This window comes from Sinocyclocheilus anshuiensis, unplaced genomic scaffold (genome assembly GCF_001515605.1).
Source record: "Sinocyclocheilus anshuiensis isolate Anshui unplaced genomic scaffold, SAMN03320099.WGS_v1.1 scaffold2066, whole genome shotgun sequence".
NCBI lineage: Eukaryota > Metazoa > Chordata > Actinopteri > Cypriniformes > Cyprinidae > Sinocyclocheilus > Sinocyclocheilus anshuiensis.
The window spans coordinates 104,660-126,200 of NW_015558697.1; the positions used below are offsets into that span (position 1 = coordinate 104,660).

The 21,541-nt window shown below is 37.4% G+C and overlaps 1 protein-coding gene across 1 annotated transcript; it reads left to right on the forward strand.

Annotated features, from left to right (window-relative positions):
• Nucleotides 1-14: 14 nt before the first annotated feature.
• On the forward strand, nt 15-21,260 carry LOC107681431 (pleckstrin homology domain-containing family O member 1-like). The gene is made up of 6 exons (XM_016477735.1): nt 15-185; nt 1,363-1,509; nt 8,364-8,504; nt 11,882-11,986; nt 17,921-18,022; nt 19,220-21,260. The coding sequence occupies exons 1-6, from the start codon at nt 159-161 to the stop codon at nt 19,910-19,912; spliced, it is 1,215 nt and encodes a 404-aa protein (XP_016333221.1). The 5' UTR covers nt 15-158; the 3' UTR covers nt 19,913-21,260.
• Nucleotides 21,261-21,541: the final 281 nt, after the last annotated feature.

Here is a 21,541-nt window from a genome sequence, read left to right on the forward strand (position 1 = left end):
GGGGGGGGGGGGGGGGGACTCATTCAACACCGAGCTCTTCTTTGGGTGCAACGTTTCGAGTCCACACCGGGATTTTGTTTCGTTGTAGACAACACATTGTGCACGAAAGGATCTGGATTTAGCAGTGGGAGAGTCGGGAAGCTCCGTTTTACTGAGCCATGAAGAAGAACGGTTCAACAAAGCGGGTAAGACATCGAGTCAGTGAGGAGCGGCGCGAGCCTTTGTGCACTATATGAACACTGCAGCTAGTACACTTCAGTTTACTAAAAACACAATTTAACAACATTTTGCAATACACCAATGCAGTACATGAATTATAATTATTTTATTTTAGCTGTAAATGTATAAGTCTATAACTAGTAAAATAGTGAAAGGAGTAATGCTGTTTTATATACGTTTAAATAAGTTTATTAAATATGTACTATACATGCATTAAACCATTTAAATTCAATTAAGAACTGATTTATTTTCATATCACGTCAAAAATATACAGAACTCGATTGCTATAACCAGAAGCCAGTAGGCAGTTTCTAGAAAACGGAATAAGACGGCTGGCATATTAAACAGACATTTTACAATTCTTTGTAATTAGTCAGACTATAATTTAATATACGCATTTCCTAACAAATATGAATTATTTATACATCGAAAACATTCATTCTAAAGCCCCAAAAGGAAACTCCCAAGAGAACCCACGTTTGAAAAATGCTAGTTATCTTCTGGGACTACAAACTGAACACTTAACATGCACTATTAATGAGTTGATTCAATTACTGTCCAAAATGACTAGAAAGCATAATAAATGGCACATCCAATGTTTCCTGTCTAGACTAGCAGGTGAAGAATGGGCATGTTTCATATAGAATATGCTGATTATATGCATAAATAGCTGAGGAAAAGTCTTTTTCTGAATAATAAACAGATTATGGATATTGCTCACTCTGTCTGTGAGATCAATGCAATAGAAATACATTTTTCTTGCCAGTATTGTGCATGAACACAGCCTTTTCTCATCACACTCAGTTTAGACTGCAAGATCCCAGCTCGGGTAAAAGGTTGAGGAAACACTGGTGTGTGTATGTGCATGTGCTGTGTGAGAAAAAAGTGAGTAAGCGCCAGGAATGTGATATGATCTACATGACAAAGACAATGACATGGTCTTTAAGAAAGTCTCCCCCTCTCTAGAGAATATGACTGTCTCAAAACCTAGTGAACTGCCTTCCTAGACAGCATAATGTGCATTATCGACCCGCAAAGGCCTAGAAATGCTGTTTAGGCTTTGAAATGCAAACAATTAGATCATAACCAACTGGAAACCTTAAGTCTCACGGGCATGTCTCTAATTTCTCTCTGTAAACACAGGGCCCTCAGGACGCCAATCAACAGCCCATGCAGCCCGACAAAACTGGCTGGATTCGCAAGTTCTGTGGCAAAGGAATTTTCAGGGAAATTTGGAAAAACAGATTTGTTATACTGAAAGGAGACCAACTCTACATTTCTGAAAAAGAGGTTAGTTTTGGACAAATATTTTTTTTCTTCTCTTTATGCTTTTCTCCACATCATCATCATTTGATTGATGAGACGCTACATGTGTAACATGCTTACAATGATATTTAGTACTACTTTCGGTGTGAGAAAGAAAGAACTCTGCTCCAGTTGCTTAACGGCATAGATGGGTTACATGACATGTCCTCATCTCTGAAAACCATAACAAAACTACACGAAGTAAAAAAAAATAATACAATCCACACTGCAATAAGAATACACTTCCAATGCAGATAAATGTATTAAAATTCAGGAGACACAAAGAAACCCATCACTCAAACTAAACTGTCATTTTTCCAATTCAGCCTATGCAGTCCATGGTAATAATACATTTTTTTTTCTGATTGTTTTCTGGTTTTCTGATTACTGATTACATAACTGTCATGTGTATAATTGCTCAGTGAAAATAGAGATTCAGGCTGTTCACATTTTCTTAATAACAAATAATATATATATAAAAAAAAAAAAAAACATCAACCAAGTCAAACAGCATGAGGTTTATCTTATGCATAACATATGCAGAGGGGAAAAAAAATTATTATTACAAAATTATTATTAACTCCATTATTACAGGAGCACTTATGGGTTTCGAAAGGCATGACGTGAGTAAATGATGACAGCCAAAAATAACAAAGTTCAGCCAAAAATAAAAACTCTATCATGCCTTTCAAAACCCATAAGACTTTTTTTGTTCATTGGAAAGGAGAAGTTTAAGAGAATGAAAGAAGATGGTAACTAGGGACTGTCAATCTCCAAAAAAGGTCAAACAAAAAGCTTAAAAAAACATTATAAAAGTAGTCTATACAACTCATTATTCTTTTTCATTGTATTCACTGTAAAAAAACAGCAGTTTGGACCGTCTATCCTAAAAAACTCCAGATTTCGAAAGACACTATCCATTTAATATTTTGCTTTGCTCAGGTCAGGCTCACTGTGGTACACAGAGCTGCGTATTACAGTGTTAACACCTTTATCCAATTGCAGACATTGTTCTGGAATTAGAGCCGGATGTGCTGAAAGGCCAAACATGATGAGATAAACATGTAAACATTCACTTGGCTGACTGTCATTTCCAAGTCCAATGCACCACATACCGTCAGCGTGTGCCTGACATTATTGTGCCTTCCTGACATTGGGCCTGGATGAAGTGAAGGTTTAAAGAGAGGTTTAACAAGTTCAGCAAGCATGAAGGAATAGGAAAATAAAGGGCCTTTATTCAGGAACGAGGCTGATTTACTGCAGTGTGGGAGGACGAAGGGAAGTAAAGCAGGATTGAGGTTGAGTCATGGTCACGCAGAAGACTGTTTGCTGTGCTCAGCATCAGATCAAACAATGCCGAGGCAGCATATGGGCTCTGGCTCACAGCTCAGAGGGAGGATTGACCCTTTTAGTGCTTAACAGACTGAGGTTTCATCATGCTGTTGTCTAGATGTTTCTCTCCAGCTGTCTAGACAGACAACAGATTTTAATGATCCGATGCTGTTGTTTTGGTATCATGTTTCCTAATAGATAAATGCCAAAATGATTCTCATATTTATATGTTGGTCTGAAGATCCAAGCTTGAGGAGTTAAATATAGTTCTAAAACATATATACCATCAGGTATCTTGGCTTATACTATACATGTTTTTTTAAATTTTTATTTTTATACAGTCCCCTAAGAGTTAAAGGGACAGTTCACCTAAAAATGAAAACACTGTCATCATTTACTCACCCCGATATTGTTCCAAACGCACACGACTTATTTCTGCAGAAACACGAAAGGAGAATATTTGAAAAATTGTGATGATTGCACTTTCAATTAATAGGAATTATGACTTTCAAGCTTACAAAAGGTACAATAAAAGTATCAAAAATAATTAAATGTAGACAACTTTCAAAAATGTACCATGGTAACAGTAGCTTTTGCCAAAAATACCATAGTTAGCTACAGCAAAATTACTACAATATTACTGATGGTCTCAACAAACATAAATTAAACTGACAGAACGATTCTAAAAGTACCCATATTAATGGCAACCAACTTACATTTTGGATTTTTATTTTGGTGATACTTGCCTGTGAAAAACTAGCTGCCATGCCAGGGAGATGTAGGTGGTTACATCAACAAAGAGAAGTCTGTTGTTTCACTGGAGGATTTATGAATTATGAAAAAACATGTTGAACATGCTGAATTGGTCACAGAAAGATCAAACCTGCATTTAGAACATTTACATTTAATGCTGACTTTAATGGCCAAATAAGTTTTCTACATAATGCTCAGGCCCCTCTTTTAATGTACATTTATTTGCACATTTTATTATCTACCAGGTATAAATTGCTTTGAGAAGTATAAGCACGCCTCTTCAACAAACTCAACAAAAATTTGAGGTATCTGCAGCGTTAAGGGCTAAAGTATGAGCAATGGCAACAGCAAGCACCACTGGCCGTTCATTGTATGTGATTCCGCTCAAATCATATTGACATATTCGAGTCAGATGATAGTAGATTGAAGGGTGGCAGTAAACTGAATGTGAGAATGTGTCCAGCAAAACTCTTCCAGAACAGCTCACAGGAGCAGATGTCACGCGAGTGTTGTTCGGGGTCAGATTCCTGGCCGCTGATGTGACAGATGTAGGGAGAGTCCACAGATAGTAGGAGAGCTTTTTCTCACTCACCCAGGACTGTCTTCACATTTACACACTCATTCTGGTACATTTCTCTCTCACAATCTAAACTTTAATCAGGTGTAATTTCCTGTCTTTGTTTGTTCTGCTTACACTAAATGGCATCTACCAGAACTTCAACATGAAAGTAGAAGAAGACAAGAGCCGTCTGTCTGTCTTCTTCTTGCCTTCTCAAGCCCAAATAAGGAAGCTGTGGCCTTCATCTATTTTGACAGTATCTTATATTGCTCTTCTGCTTTTTGAAGTCATATGCATACATGGTAGTCATGGGTGTAATGGTCACAACTTGTTCCTCTTTACGATGATCTTTTCCCCTTTGCTCATCTAATTTGCCTAAAATTATGCCATTAAAAGTGCATTGAAGTCATAGTCCTTCTATTAGGGTGACTCACAATTAGTATCCACCCTAAACAGAAACAGCTGTGTCAATTTCATTATGACACTACAATATTCCACCTTTATTTTTTTCACATCATAATTAACCAAGTGCTTGAATTAGTTCATGCATCCCATTTATCTCACTCCAGTTTAGATGTCATATTAGTACATATGCATTGCACTCTCTAATAAAGAGATCTGCAGATGTGCTGAATTATTCAAGCAGTGTGAATTAGTGCAAACGGAAAACATAATAAAACGATGAGATCATGCAGTAACATGTCTATAGACTTCATTGTATACATTATATGCACAAATACTCAAGGAAAAAAATGTGTGAATTTTTCTTTTTACAACTGCCGGCATCGTGCTCTAGGGTGATGGGGTGCAGTCGCCCAGTTACATTTACACAAACAGAGTCGCAAATGAAATCGACGGATGAATCATTTCACAGGTCAGGGCCTGGCACAGCTCTGACTCACTTGCTGGAAAGCGAGATCAGCAGAGGATGTCGTGCCCTGTATAGTCATCAAACCATTTCTTCTCCGTCTGGTTTCTTTAGGTGTTTTCTTCTGTTCAACAAAGTATCACATGGGATCTTGGTCACACTGTGTCAGATGATTATTACTGCAATTGGAAGTTGTTTCAAAGAATTTGAAAGGACGGCAGAGAAAAATCCTCCAAGTTGCAGGCTGGTTTTACTCTGGAACAGCAGTTTACAAAATAGCATCAGGAAGTTCAAAATGAGAAGCTTGTTGGACTGGACTCAAATTATAAACTGTACAACAGTGGCTCTAAACTAAAAAATATTTAGGAAAAAATTATAATAGAAAGGAAAACGGTTCCCATATCTTTTGTTGTTACTGTCAAAGGCCTTGCAGTTTTGTTGGATGTAGTTTGTGGTGATATGAATACATTTTTTTGCACTGTGTTTGGTCACAACTTGATGTCCAAAAGCAAAACTAGATGAAAACCACTGTGCTAAAAGTCAGAGAGGAAACACCTTCAAACTGTCTTTTGTTGGTTTGTAACTGATGATTGTCAACGTGTAGCTCGCCCTTCCTTCCCTCACCTGGCCAAGCAAACATGCTGCATTTAACCCTAAGATCTCTCCTGCAGCTTTTTGAATTTGGTCGTACCATTCAGAGATTTCCACTTAAACACTTTGCAATGAATTTTTCAGGTGTGGGCCGATGGGACACATTGCCGAGGAGTATTCATTTCAAATTCCTCTTCAGGGTATTTGGCTTTTCTGATACACCCTATCAGCTGCAATGTTTTGTGACCCTAATGGACGTTTATGAAAGGTTAGACCGGTTAATGGAGAAAGTAAATATGAATTTGAATAGCGAAATTCCATTCAGATGGAACTTGACCAGTCCTTTGAAAGATAGTGAAACACGAAACGATGGCTGCTCATCTCTGAATGATCCACCTGGCCTCAGACTGAAACAAAAGGACACCTGAACAGGAAATTCTCTAGTTGATTTGTTGAATAACATGAATGCGAATACACACTGGAAATGGTGCATGTGAGCAACACGAAAATGTGAAGAAAAAAAAACAGCAAACCGTAAAACGATTTTTTTTCTTCTTGAGGCTAATTCAAGTTAAGCTCTAAACTGCTGGCAATAGCATGATGTCAAAAATAATGTTGACTCGTATGACACAGAGGACTGAGTAATGGCTGCTGACCCCAAACTTTTTAACAATAGTGTACAATGGAAGTCCAAGTGGAACTGAAAAATTAGAGCATTTAGACTTAAAAAAATTGCATAATTTGAGAAGTAAAATTGTTAATCATCCACTTTTCTCTGGATTCAGTTGATTTCCTTCCTACATTTTGTTCTTTGAATATCCTGTTTCAGTCTGATGAAACATTTGTGAACAGCAGTTTTGTGGCAATATTTGAGAAACATGCTCCATTGACTTCCATTATAAGTGCATCGATGTAAACACAAATTTGTGCCAAAATGGTTTTCTGTGGTACTCAACAGCACGCCACAGATGCTATTTGTAGAGCTCAAGTTTTTTTGAACCTTGAACATTTCTGTAACCTCACACACGACAAAAATATTGTTTACAGCTCCAGACAGCTTTAGTTACATAACAGAAAGTAGCTTGATTACAGAGTACATATCAGACAGCCTCGCAAAACTGTGAAATTATTCTCTCAGTAGTACTTCTCTGTCCTTTCACTCTTTCTGTTGAAAAGCACAAGGTTTGGCAAACAATTTTCTCTAGCTTTCTTTTGGTTGTTTAAGATGCTATTTTGAGCTATTCACACTGTATGTGTGTGCGTCTCCTCTGCAAAATGATGCGTCTCTTTAAAGCTTAATGTACACAATATTAAATATAGATGATGCTCTTTATTTGCAGTTAAAAAGGTCATTAAGGCGAAAATTGGCTTGCTGCTCAAGCATCTGCCAGTTCTTATTTAAAGAGGCAGTTTCAAATGTTATGAAATCCAAATAATGGTGTCAGATTCATATACAACCACTTAATTAGACTGCGCCTACTCAGTTTAAAGGAGCAAAGAGCATAACTACAAAAGTAGTAGTGTAGTTCACATTCATTCAATGAATTTAACCACTAAAGTATTCTATATTCTGTGTGATCTCAGATTACAGATTACTTTTACTCTGCCTGATTTGTCATCAGATATATCAGGGTCATTTTACAAGTAATGACGGTGAAATATCCAAATCTTATTGTGGTATCAAACACTTTTTTTAACTTCAGATGATTTCTATACCTCACTTCTATGCCTCATTTTCATTCACTATAGTGCATTGTAAGTCATAACAGCATACTTCAGTATTTTCTTGAATCTAGTTGTATTGAAGAGTTCTTAATGTCCGGTATTGAGTGCAAATACTGTGTACTGTGCCCCGACTGTCCTCTCCTGGAAAAAAGGATGGGATCAGATTGCTAGTTAATTGCTGCCTTTGTACTGCTGGAACAGTAGATGTACTATTTGTACAGCCATTCCCTGTCGTGACACCCCACAGTGCACTGGGTGTGATGCCAATCTCTTAAGTACTGCACTGTAGAGCGGCTCTGTAGTACAGAACACAACCAGATGTGTGCTTGCATGCATAGACAGCGTTTTTTGTCTTTAGTAGAACGCTAATGGAAATTGATTGTGACTTAATGAGAACGTTTGGCAGGTGATAGCAAATCAGACCATGGTGTTCACTGGGAATCCGGGTTAAAAGGTTATTTTCTTCCATGTTTGGAGTGGACCAATGATATTTTGGAGCTACGTTTTGAGGTCTCTCCTAGTTAAAAGTTAGTATCATTGGTCATTCAGATGCCCTTAACAATTGTGACCGCACCAACTAGACTAAACCAAACACTGACCTCAAACACATCATACACCTTTCAAATGTTGTGCTGTTGTTTTTTTTTCCCTTAAAAAAATTCTGGACACACTGGGCAGTACAAATGTTCATTTTAAATTAGCTTTTGTTGGGAATAATTAAGCAAATTACATTTATTTTCTAATTTCTACATAGTCTACAAAAATTGCACCACCACACATTCAGAGTACAAAAGTACAAACAATAATATTATTAATGATTTTTATATAATATTGATGATTAATAATTAAATAAAAAATAAACTATTATTAGTATTAATCAATATTTTTTGTCAAACAAACTACTAAAATCACCCCTTAAAGTTATTTAAGAACAAATACATAAATATTGAGATGTATGTAATCGAACAAATTTAAAGCACAGTATTAAAACCAAATCTGTACTTTCTACAGGTCAAAGATGAGAAGAAAATCCAGGAGATGGTGGATCTCACCGACTACGAGAGGTCTGAAGAACTTCGCAAGGCCAAAAGCAGGAGCAAAAAGAATCACAGCAAGTTCACGCTTCTGCGTTCACGGCAGCCAGGCAACAAGGTCAGTCTCTACAGGAAGTTGGGTTTCACAGCAGAGGATAATAGCTAATGGCTTTATGTCTCAAGTCAGCACTAGAGCACTGCTGGGCTGCTTCATTAGTCAGTTTGCAGTCATGCTGTGAGACAGTGATCACCTGTTGCACAACTCAAAGATCTGTGTCTCTACATACATTCAAACATATTAGAGTAAAAGGAAATTAAACAGGAATAAAAAAAGGGGTTTTGACTGGTTATTCGTTCATACAGAAAGTATTCAAACTAGGGCTGGGCGATATGACGATATATATATCGGATGGACGAAATTAAAAGTCTATCGTTTCATATTATGCTCTATCGTTTATTTCGTGGTGCCGCAAAATACATTGTTTACGGCAATACTTTTTCATTGAATGAAGGCAGTCTTACATGCATTACACGGGGATGCAGGCAGAAACGTGAATAACAGCATGTGCGCTCACGTCACGTTGCTGTGCGCGTGGTAACGAAATCTTAATGTTTGCACGCGTTTTTAAGCGCTGCAGTTTAAAACAACTGATTTTAGGCCGTTGAAACACAAACAACAGAGCTATATGCGCGCGCTGTCTCTGTTTCTGTGTGAGAGGAGTGCGTAAGCCGCGCATCAGCTGCTAATAGAGCTCGTGAGCATTTTTGCCGCTTTATTGGCTTTGAACGATTGCATAAACGCTTATATGCATTCAAATGCCCGGCTTTGCAAGTAGCCTATCCTCATAAACACAGCCATTTAGGTCTTAAGGGAACCTAAACAGTTGCACGAGAAAACGCATGTGTAACAGTATATTGGGTCCGGACTTCGGTCTTAAAGGGGAAGTTGTCCAATATTCGTTCTGTCTGCCATTCATGTTAAACAACAGTGAGAGAAAATCTAATGACTAAATCACTTATGTAACTAGAATAAGAAGAAAATAAATAAATAAATAATGATAATGATAATAATTATGCCTATATATATATATATATATATGGATAGAGATATAGATAGATAGATATAACTTACACAGTGAAGACAAGTCTCAAGATATTAGACAATAAATCGTACTCCAGCATAGTTGGCATGCCGGTCTCTAAGCACAAACTTCACAAACTTGGTGTAGTCATCCTATCCTGAGTAATTGGCTTTCAGTAAGAACGGCTCAGCTTATTGCTTTCACTAGCACACCACAGGCCGCCACGAATATCCTTCATCCTTTAGACCAAGACAAATAGTACATCTTAACAATTATGTTAAGGCTCCTTGTTTCTTAAAGGTGAAGTATTTGATTTTTTTTCTGTTGTTTTTTTCCCCTATGTTAATACTGTCTCCAATTAATGCAGAGACTATAGGTTAAATATCTCTATCCATCCATAAACCTACAAACTTTGAGGCTTCTTGAACTTTTTCAGAGCTTGATTTTTTTTCAAAGCCAGCATTCAAAGTCAAGACAAACTTTGTTTTTCTATTAAAAAATATCCAATTCATTTTAATTCTGCTTTCTGACATTAAATTCAAATTGCAATTCAGCATCCCGTTTGCTACCTTAATTAAAAATCAGTACAAATTCAGGAATTTACAAGGCATTTTCAATTCAGTTCTGAATCAAAAAAATTCTGATCATTCTGAAAATGATCTCCTGGCTCAACTAATTGTGTGAGTATGGGAGAATCTGTAGAGAAGCAAAAATCATTTTTGCAATTCGATTCCAATTTGCAACTGGAAAATTAAATGTTTTACATATAATTTTATTGCCACCTCTCCTGAAATGCGTTTTTAAATCAGTATCAGTCCTTTTAGATGTCTGCAGTTACAAATACAAAGTAGAAGTCTAGTTATGTAGATTTAAAGCTTTTTCTGGTTGTCTAGACTCTTGTCTAGAACACATTTTTAGGATTTCTGATGAAACATTAGGGGTTACGTCTGACCAATCCTTTAAAATCCAGCGCTGAGACAAGGGGTTAATCCCCAGGAAACAAACATGGAGGGTCTTAGGAAAATCCAGCAGCAGCCACCCTCCCTCCCAAACCCACAGAAACACGGCACTACATGGTTAATAAGTCCCTCTGCCCCACATACAACAGCTGTTCCACATGCAGCTCAACAGGGGAGACACCCTAATACATGACCTCATGAAAATCATCATCTTTCTGCTCTTTTCTCTCGCCTGCCTCTTTTTGCACCTTTAAAAACAGACTACCTAATTTTCATTACCAAAGAACTTAAAAGCCTTACAGAAACCATCTTCTACATATTTATAGCATTATATTTTACCCGAGATCCACCTATGAAGCAAGTAAAGTTTTCTTGGACCCAACTGTTTTAAATAACATTTACTAAACTATTTTTGCTGTTGTAAGAATTTCACCTAGCAACCAACCAAAACACTTAGCAACAACACTAAAAACATTCTGAACACCTTAGAAATCACATAACAATGCACCAGAATGTCTGGTTTTGCATCAGACAAGCACCACCAATGTAAAAAATCTTGATTATTTGATCAAAAATACAGTTAAAACAGTAATATTTCAATGTTTTCTATTTTAATATATTTTAAAATGTAATGTATTCCTGTGATGGCAAAACTAAATTTTCAGCAGCAATTACTCGAGTTTTCAGTGTCACATGGTCCTTCAGAAATCAGCTGAATTTGCTGCTCAAGAAGCATTTCTTATTATTATCAGTGTTGAAAACAGTTGTGCTGCTTAATATTTTTGTGGAAACCGTGAACATTTTTTTTGTTCAGAATTCTTTGAAAAAACAGTATTTATTTGAAATAATAAACATTTGTTACATTATAAATGTATTTACTGTCACTTTTGATCAATTGGATGTATTTATGCTGAACAAAAGTATTAATTTGTTTTAGAAATAAATAATTTTGACCCCAAATAATAAAATAAAGACTGCAGCAATCAGACCGACAAGGTGTTTTTCTGTTTCCCACGATATGTCCCCTTTAATGGTCAAAGTGATTTGTCAACAACAGTACAAATGCGTAGCATAGGGCGCATAGCAGTGTCTTATCTACACAGCTGCAGCATCAACAGAAGGGCCGCCTGTCACGACTCCAGCAGACTGTGTTTGGACGGCTTGCAGTGTTGTTGCCTAATATGGTGGTTTCTGCCTCACGCTGTTGCTGCATCAGCTGTCCATAGACAGAGCCATATGGCCGTACCTGCTCATTTATGCTTGGCTCGCTACATGTTTGTGTCCGCCTAGCACAAGACTGAAGGAATTTTCACCACGTGTGTAGGCGTAAAATGAAAAGCTAGCAGGGTTCAGGGCATATTGGTCATACATCAAACTGTGTTTGCTCTATAAGCTGCACTGTGCTTGGATGTGCAGCACACTATATTAAAGTTTCTCTCATCTGCCACATGCAGGTCCCAAATCTGGTGTTTTTGGCTGTCAGTCCAGAAGAGAAGGAGTCATGGATCAATGCATTAAATGCAGCCATCACTAGGGCCAAGAATCGCATATTGGACGAGGTAAGCTAGACATTTCCATATCTTTGCATATACCAGTGCTGCATGCTATTAATTATTTACAACCAGAACACAAGTTAGCAATGCATTGACTAGTCAATCGTATTTTGTATACTTCCATTAAGTAGGTTTCTGAGCGTAGGGTTAGGCATTTAAGCAACCATCCCAAAAACTCTAGCATAGCAACATCTGAGCACTGTAGGAACTACATAGCAATGCTCAGGCAACCTCCCACAACACCCTAAATTTACACAATGTATTTTTCTTATTTATTGTAGTTTTTTGTCCTATTGCTTGTAATTAGTTTCTTATACTTATTTCATCACTGACTGTTTATTTATCTCCAGTGAGCTTGATTTTTATTTTTTTTTTAATTTTCTTGTATTAGTTTGATATCGACATTGGTGACAAGGATTATGAAAATTCTATGGTATCAAAGATTTTAATATCATAAAAACCTTATAAAAAGAAAAAAAATAACTACACCGTGATATATATCGTTATTGTGATATAAAACTATTCATACCGTGATACAAGATTTTGGTCATATCGCCCACCCCTAATTCAAACTGCTTTTGTACTTTGAACAGGACAATTCAAGAGTCACACCTGTTTGTAAACACGGTTTTCGATACCAAACACTGACTGTGTGAACGCAGGCATTAAGTCTCAAGTCTAAGACAATATTAGACAATAAATCGTACTCCAGCATAGTTGGCATGCCGGTCTCTAAGCACAAACTTGGACCGACCTCTGTAGTCATCCTATCCTGAGTAATTGGCTTTCAGTAAGAACGGCTCAGCTTATTGCTTTCACTAGCACACCACAGGCTGCCATGAATATCCTTAATCCTTTAGACCAACACAAATAGTACATCTTACCAATTGTGTTAAGGCTCCTTGTTTTTTAAAGGCAAAGTATGTGTTTTTTTTTATGTTATTCTGTTTATATCTTTTTTTCTGTGTTTTTGTCTGTTAATTCTGTCTCCAATTAATGCAGAGACTATAAGTTAACTCTCTATCCATCCATCCATCCATAAACCTACAAACTTTGAGGCTTCTTGAACTTTGTCAGAGCTTGATTTTTTTCAAAGCCAGCATTCAAAGTCAAGACAAACTTTGTTTTTCTATTAAAAAATATCCAATTCATTTTAATTCTGCTTTCTGACATTAAATTCAAATTGCAATTCAGCATCCCGTTTGCTACCTTAATTAAAAATCAGTACAAATTCAGGAATTTACAAGGCATTTTCAATTCAGTTCTGAATCAAAAAAATTCTGATCATTCTGAAAATGATCTCCTGGCTCAACTAATTGTGTGAGTATGGGAGAATCTGTAGAGAAGCAAAAATCATTTTTGCAATTCGATTCCAATTTGCAACTGGAAAATTAAATGTTTTACATATAATTTTATTGCCACCTCTCCTGAAATGCGTTTTTAAATCAGTATCAGTCCTTTTAGATGTCTGCAGTTACAAATACAAAGTAGAAGTCTAGTTATGTAGATTTAAAGCTTTTTCTGGTTGTCTAGACTCTTGTCTAGAACACATTTTTAGGATTTCTGATGAAACATTAGGGGTTACGTCTGACCAATCCTTTAAAATCCAGCGCTGAGACAAGGGGTTAATCCCCAGGAAACAAACATGGAGGGTCTTAGGAAAATCCAGCAGCAGCCACCCTCCCTCCCAAACCCACAGAAACACGGCACTACATGGTTAATAAGTCCCTCTGCCCCACATACAACAGCTGTTCCACATGCAGCTCAACAGGGGAGACACCCTAATACATGACCTCATGAAAATCATCATCTTTCTGCTCTTTTCTCTCGCCTGCCTCTTTTTGCACCTTTAAAAACAGACTACCTAATTTTCATTACCAAAGAACTTAAAAGCCTTACAGAAACCATCTTCTACATATTTATAGCATTATATTTTACCCGAGATCCACCTATGAAGCAAGTAAAGTTTTCTTGGACCCAACTGTTTTAAATAACATTTACTAAACTATTTTTGCTGTTGTAAGAATTTCACCTAGCAACCAACCAAAACACTTAGCAACAACACTAAAAACATTCTGAACACCTTAGAAATCACATAACAATGCACCAGAATGTCTGGTTTTGCATCAGACAAGCACCACCAATGTAAAAAATCTTGATTATTTGATCAAAAATACAGTTAAAACAGTAATATTTCAATGTTTTCTATTTTAATATATTTTAAAATGTAATGTATTCCTGTGATGGCAAAACTAAATTTTCAGCAGCAATTACTCGAGTTTTCAGTGTCACATGGTCCTTCAGAAATCAGCTGAATTTGCTGCTCAAGAAGCATTTCTTATTATTATCAGTGTTGAAAACAGTTGTGCTGCTTAATATTTTTGTGGAAACCGTGAACATTTTTTTTGTTCAGAATTCTTTGAAAAAACAGTATTTATTTGAAATAATAAACATTTGTTACATTATAAATGTATTTACTGTCACTTTTGATCAATTGGATGTATTTATGCTGAACAAAAGTATTAATTTGTTTTAGAAATAAATAATTTTGACCCCAAATAATAAAATAAAGACTGCAGCAATCAGACCGACAAGGTGTTTTTCTGTTTCCCACGATATGTCCCCTTTAATGGTCAAAGTGATTTGTCAACAACAGTACAAATGCGTAGCATAGGGCGCATAGCAGTGTCTTATCTACACAGCTGCAGCATCAACAGAAGGGCCGCCTGTCACGACTCCAGCAGACTGTGTTTGGACGGCTTGCAGTGTTGTTGCCTAATATGGTGGTTTCTGCCTCACGCTGTTGCTGCATCAGCTGTCCATAGACAGAGCCATATGGCCGTACCTGCTCATTTATGCTTGGCTCGCTACATGTTTGTGTCCGCCTAGCACAAGACTGAAGGAATTTTCACCACGTGTGTAGGCGTAAAATGAAAAGCTAGCAGGGTTCAGGGCATATTGGTCATACATCAAACTGTGTTTGCTCTATAAGCTGCACTGTGCTTGGATGTGCAGCACACTATATTAAAGTTTCTCTCATCTGCCACATGCAGGTCCCAAATCTGGTGTTTTTGGCTGTCAGTCCAGAAGAGAAGGAGTCATGGATCAATGCATTAAATGCAGCCATCACTAGGGCCAAGAATCGCATATTGGACGAGGTAAGCTAGACATTTCCATATCTTTGCATATACCAGTGCTGCATGCTATTAATTATTTACAACCAGAACACAAGTTAGCAATGCATTGACTAGTCAATCGTATTTTGTATACTTCCATTAAGTAGGTTTCTGAGCGTAGGGTTAGGCATTTAAGCAACCATCCCAAAAACTCTAGCATAGCAACATCTGAGCACTGTAGGAACTACATAGCAATGCTCAGGCAACCTCCCACAACACCCTAGCAGCAATTAGCATAGACAAGCACCAGTCCAATTTCTTAAAAAAATGTGAAATCACAGATTGTCATTCACAGGTCCTTGGAGGAGCCACTTTTATGAAAGCTTCTAATCGCAAAGTTTCCTGCCCTCTCATTCCCTGATCTTTTCACAGTTTGTTTGCGAAGGGATTTGCTCAATTTAAAAGCGGGTCTATAATCACGCTCGGCACACAGTGGGAGAAAATGAATCACTCCGCCAAAAATAGTTGGCAGTCACGACTTTCAGCGTTAAAGCAGCCAGATCAGAGCCTATCTTCACCTTCAGCTTCCGATAATGAACAAGCTTTAATCTGGCCTAAGCTGTCGGCGTCCTCCACATTTCGTGGGGACCAGGTCATTGTTTGGGACCGTAAACATACACACAGGCGTTTCAAGTAGGCTGCCTACAACACAGCACACCCAGTGTACTAGATATTCATTTACATAAACCAGAGAGACCATGTGCTTTCCTTTTCACATGTCAATGTGGTGTGATTCATACCCTACATAGTTAAATAGGCGAGATCTCTCATACCACTCAACAAGAGAGGAAACAGACGAGTCAGCACTCGATAATAGCCGGTTATGTTGTGAGATCTTCTGTTGAAGCTTACTAGACACTGTTGTTATAGCTATTCAGTATACCAATTTAAAAATGAGAGAATTGTACTACTGTCACATTATTCTTTTTAGGGTTGTCACAATACCAACATTCACATAGTTCATACAAATACTTGCACAGTTTCACAATACTACGACAAAACCTAAAATGCTATTTTTTTTATATTAAATATTAACAAATTAAAAAAATGTAATCTTCAAATATGGATCAAATAATTAAATAAATATTGCTAATGAAGAAAGACCTAATAATGATAAAAGGGTCTTTTGCATTTGCATATTTGTTTTTACAATGCTGGGTATTGATTCAAAGTCAATTCAATTCCACTAGACCAGGGGTAGGCAAGTTCGGTCCTAGAGAGCCGCAGTCCTGCAGAGTTCAGTTCCAGCCCTAATCAAACACACCTGAACAAGCTAATTAATGTCTTCAGGATTACTAAGGCTATAGGCAGGTGAGTTTTGTTTTCAGGGTTGGAGCTGAACTCTGCAGGACTGCGGCTCTCTAGGACCGAACTTGCCTACCCCTGCACTAGACCTTAGTGAGGGAAGCACCATATTTCATTTCTGACAGGAATGAAAATGAGCCTGTGAGGGATAGAAATACAGTATGTTCAATAGATTGTGCTGTTGTTCAGCTGACGAAATGTCAGTGTTTTCAACAATACGTATCTGTTGACTAAGGTCTAGCTTTTGATTCTATTTGATTTTGATGTTATTCTATAATTATTAATTTGGGATTATTTCACTAACAGGCATGCTTCAATTATTTCGATCGCTTGTGGAATTAAAAGTGACAGAGAAACCAGTTGCACACCAGGATTCGCAACTGACTCGCCAACATCTATAAAGACGTTAAAGACGGCGTGCAACAGTTGTTTTGCATTATTTTCCATGCATCAAAGGAAAACACATATATCAAAAGAGCAATCGATCTTGGCATTTTAAGAATCAATATCGGCCATATTCTTTTTCTGATCTGCTTGGTTTGGTTTTGCAAATTATAGTTTGTCAATGCGCTGCTTATCTGTTGCCAAGCACTGCTGCATGTTACAAGTATGAGAAATGTGTAGGCAGGTTTAGTGACTACTAGACACTGAAAATATATGCATTCACTAGCCACAAACAACACAATGCACAAATACATACAAGAACTTTACATATTCTGAAGCTTGTGTGAAACTCATCACCACCACAAGTAGGGTAGGGGTAGGGTACAGGAAGCAGTCACTATGTTGGTCACCCGTCCTGTATCCAGTGTTGCTAGTTGGTTGGTATAGTGTTCCAAGTGATCTAGGGGCTTTCTTAGTGACTGTAGCACAAACAAAGCAATACGAGTAACATACAAAATTTTAATACTTAGAATTTAAAGATTAGAAGAGATTGCTTCAACGTACACCATTAATAATGATATGTTAAAAGCTCAAGTCAAAAAATACAGATATTATAGGCAACAAAGAAAATCTTCTAAACCAATATTTTTGTTGTTTACCACCCCTCCCTTAGTCCATAAACCCTGACCAAACACAGTAAGATTAGCCGTACACTCCTGGCCAACAAACAAAAGCCATCTCAGAACACACAGTATTGGATTTTAGCATTTACAGCATAAGCTTTCTCGTAAACAATAGGCTGTACTGACATTTTTGATTTAGAACAAATTCTAAGATTATTCCCTTGTAAGACCATTTTGCCCAGAACTCAAAACAATTATCCACTCTGCCGAACTGCTTGTGTCATTATTTGTACATCACATACAAATAATAAACAGACCCATTGACTGGTTGATCAATATACTGGCTCTCCTCCTGCAGGCTTGCGTGAGACATGTAGCTGCTGCTAGTTTCTATCTGACTGATTTGTTCAGTTGGGCTTCATTTCCAGCGCTCTTTGTCTGACCCCTTTTAGGTGACAGTGGAAGAGGACAGCTTGTTGGCCCATCCGACGCGTGACAGAGCTAAGATACCCCATACTCGCCGTCTGCCCACCCGCGGGCACCTCATGGCTGTGGTAAGCAGTCCATTTGCTCTGAATATCATCTCATTAAATGTGAACGTCATTTTGGGAAAAGACTGGAATGATACATATGAAACAGTCCTTTAAGGTAACGAAGTGTGTAGATTATCAGATTTTACTGATAAAATACTTTCTCCTTCATACTTTTAGTTTTAGGACAATTTAGAGCCAAACAATAAGAATCTTTCTGCTTTCCAGGTCAGGCCAGTCTAGATTTCTACTTGCCCTGCCAACATTTTCATTAAAACAAACAAACAACGAAAAAACTCTATATTTTTATATATATTTGACAAAATTAGGTTTGCTTTTATAATTTTAAATAATTATAATTAAATATTACATTTATTATAATACTAAATAATCATTTAAAATATATAATTTATTATAATAAATCTTTTTCATAATTTATTATATTTTTTTATTTGATCAAATTATCAAATTATTTTACAAAGAAAATTTGCAGTAATAAATAAAAATGATGCATGAATTACAATTACACAGAAAGCTTCAATAACATTCAAAAACCCTTTTGCTGTGAGATGATGGCATACATAGTAAAACGGTAATAATCGGTTTGTAATTTTCAAACCCATTTTTACTAATTCTACAGTTACAGTAACTTATCTATGTTGGTCAGATCGATAATTTTACATCTTTCACATTTAATTTTACATGTTGTTGAGCCCTGCTTTTTAAGAAAAGTATACTTGAAGAATAAACAATGTGTCAGGACTTACACTCTTCACCTTTAAATATAATTTTAGTGCTCTCAAACGATTAATCGCATCCAAAATAAAAGTTTTTGTTTCCACAATATATATGTGTGTACTGTGTATTTTTATTATGCATATATAAACACACACACACATACAGTATATATTTTGAAAATATTTACATGTATATATTTATTTATATACATATAATTTATATTATATATACATATATTTAATATATGAACATAACATTCTATAGGCTATATATATATGCATGCATGTGTGTGTATTCATACATAATAAAAATAAACAAACACCACACACATATATTATGTAAACAAAAACTTTTATTTTGGCTGCGATTAATCGTTTGACAGCACTATTTAATTTCAATTGTCATCACTATGAATGAAGCAGTTTGATTTTTGCATTTACCCTGCAGAAAGTCTTAAGTCTAAAATCTCCCCACCTTTTTCAGGCTTCTACCACAAACTCGGATGGCATGCTGACACTTGACCTCATCCAGGAAGAAGATGTCCCCTCCACACAGTGTCAGGACTCTCATGAGGATACCCTCGATAAAGCTGCTTCTCAGCACACCCCAGATTCCCAGCGCTCCATCACGGACACCTCGAAGCTCTCAACCTGTAACGAGACCCCTGGAAAGTCCCAGAGTCTGCCGCGAAAAAGTGAGAGCGCCTTCGACTGGTCAGAGAACCACAGGACGCCGCAGCTCAGCAAAAAAACGCAAACATCTGACAAGAACCGCTGCGCTTCCATGGATGAGATCCTGACGCACTGCGAGACGCGAGCACTCCCTCACTGCTCGACTTCGGCGCCCGTGCAGCCCATCAGCCAGCTCCAGGACCTCATCACCCAGAAGCTAGAAAGAACTCAAGAACTGCTGACGGAGGTACGGGTGCAGGGCAAGGGGAAGGGCTCGCCGGCTGGGAAGAGCTCCAGTCTGGAGGGTCAGCGGATGGAGGCGGAAAGGCTTCTGGAGGAGGCGGCGTCCACTTGGGGACAGGCTCGTGACGTGCTGGAGGAAGTGAAAGAACTCAGAGCATTATACAAGCAGCTTGACTCCGCCTCTTCCGTCACACTCAGTCCTCCACAGAACGGCAAACTAAACAGCCCTCAACAAGCAAACCACCGGAAAAGCATGATGTGAGAACATACAAATTCCTCCATGGCTTCATTTTTCAATAAACTCTTCCTGTTGACTGCTTTAGCATTGCTGGAATCAACAAAAAACGAATAACATGAGCTATACGTGTATGTATGAATTGTTAAAGAGCAAATCTAATTTCTTCCACTCCCTAATATCAGCGACAGAGCAAAAATACGAGGGCCTGGTGGTTTTACCAAACACAAGCTGTTGCGTCGTACCCTGCGGTATCAATTTTCACAGTGACGTCGACGGGGACAGTAAAAGCACCGAGTCATCGAGTGGCCCATCAGGGTAGGACAGGGTGAGAAACACCAGACGGCGGCGATGTTGTTGTCATCACCAGCCAATCACAATGTGAATGTTTTCATTCTGTTTCATAATACACTGGAGGAGCTTCGTTTCGAAATGGTCGCAGACCCCCAGGGTCATTTTTGTGCGTAATAATAATAATAATAATGCCCAGCACACTTGCTCTGCTGTTAGCACAAACCAAGCTCATAATACGATGCAATCAGGGTGCAGCCAAAGGCGATTGGCGGGAACGATCACGGATAGGCGCTCAATATCCCGTCAGATGGGCTCTAATTGTGAACAAAGCCATGAACATGAACACAGATGACGTCTAGTGCCAGTGTTGCTGTGGAAAGTCAGCTGCCATTAAAGACGAGACTCCATGCAGTAAAGGAAACTATTAATAATAATTACACATTTGCACTATGGAGAATGCTGTAAAACGAGAGTGACACTGGCAAGCTATCTTTTCAAACCTAAGAGGCAGAACAGACAATCTACTGTAGGTAGGGAAACATGGGTAGTGTAGCTCCAAGTCTTTACACCTAAGTGGTATTTCTGAAAATATGTTGGTATCTCTCAAAATCAAAAGCTGCCTTAGTATGTTTTCAAAAGGGCACATGCAAACTGCATTTCAAACTCTTCAAAGACTCTGTAATGCTTGTATATTTTAATTTTCCAAAATTTCGCCTACAAGTTGCCTGCACCTCAAGAGAAGCTTTTAAAGCAGGATTTTATTTGCTTGTGCTTTGCTTTGCAGGATTTTTGTCTCTGGGGAACTATGCAAGGTTGCATGGGTGAAACTCACGAAATCGGTCAGAGTCATATTTCATTCCAAAATTTCTTTGAGAAAAAAGAAATTGTGTTTTGCTTAAAGTACATGAAGCTTATTTGCTCATGTAATTTAGAAAGAAGTTTAATTTTATTTTTGTTCTTAATTTGTATGAAAATTAAGCACATTTCCCCACCCAGTTCTCATTACCGTAATCAATTTATTCTGATAAATGTAAAAAAACATTTTTTTATCGTTGTACTATAAAAATATGAATATAATAAATTACCAGTGCAAAACTGTCATAAAAAAGAAAAGTCATAAAGGAAAAAAATATAATTCATTTTCTTTATGCAATATGTAATTTCTACTTTTTTTCTTAATTTGGGTGTAAATTGTGACCCAGACAGGTTTAGTGAGATTCCCTCACATATAAGCTTGAAATAATCCACAGGTATCAGGATTTACTGGCAGTGTGCAGTACGGTATTGCGTTAGACGACCAAAGGGTATGTCTTGCCAGTAGAAAACACCTTGTTTTACAGTTAGTAGCTAAATAATGTGTTT

Coding starts and splice junctions, on each gene's coding strand:
- LOC107681431 (XM_016477735.1), top strand. CDS start 159: ATGAAGAAGAACGGTTCAACAAAGCGG. Junction 186..1,362: donor AGAACGGTTCAACAAAGCGG/GTAAGACATCGA, acceptor CTGTAAACACAG/GGCCCTCAGGACGCCAATCA. Junction 1,510..8,363: donor TCTACATTTCTGAAAAAGAG/GTTAGTTTTGGA, acceptor TACTTTCTACAG/GTCAAAGATGAGAAGAAAAT.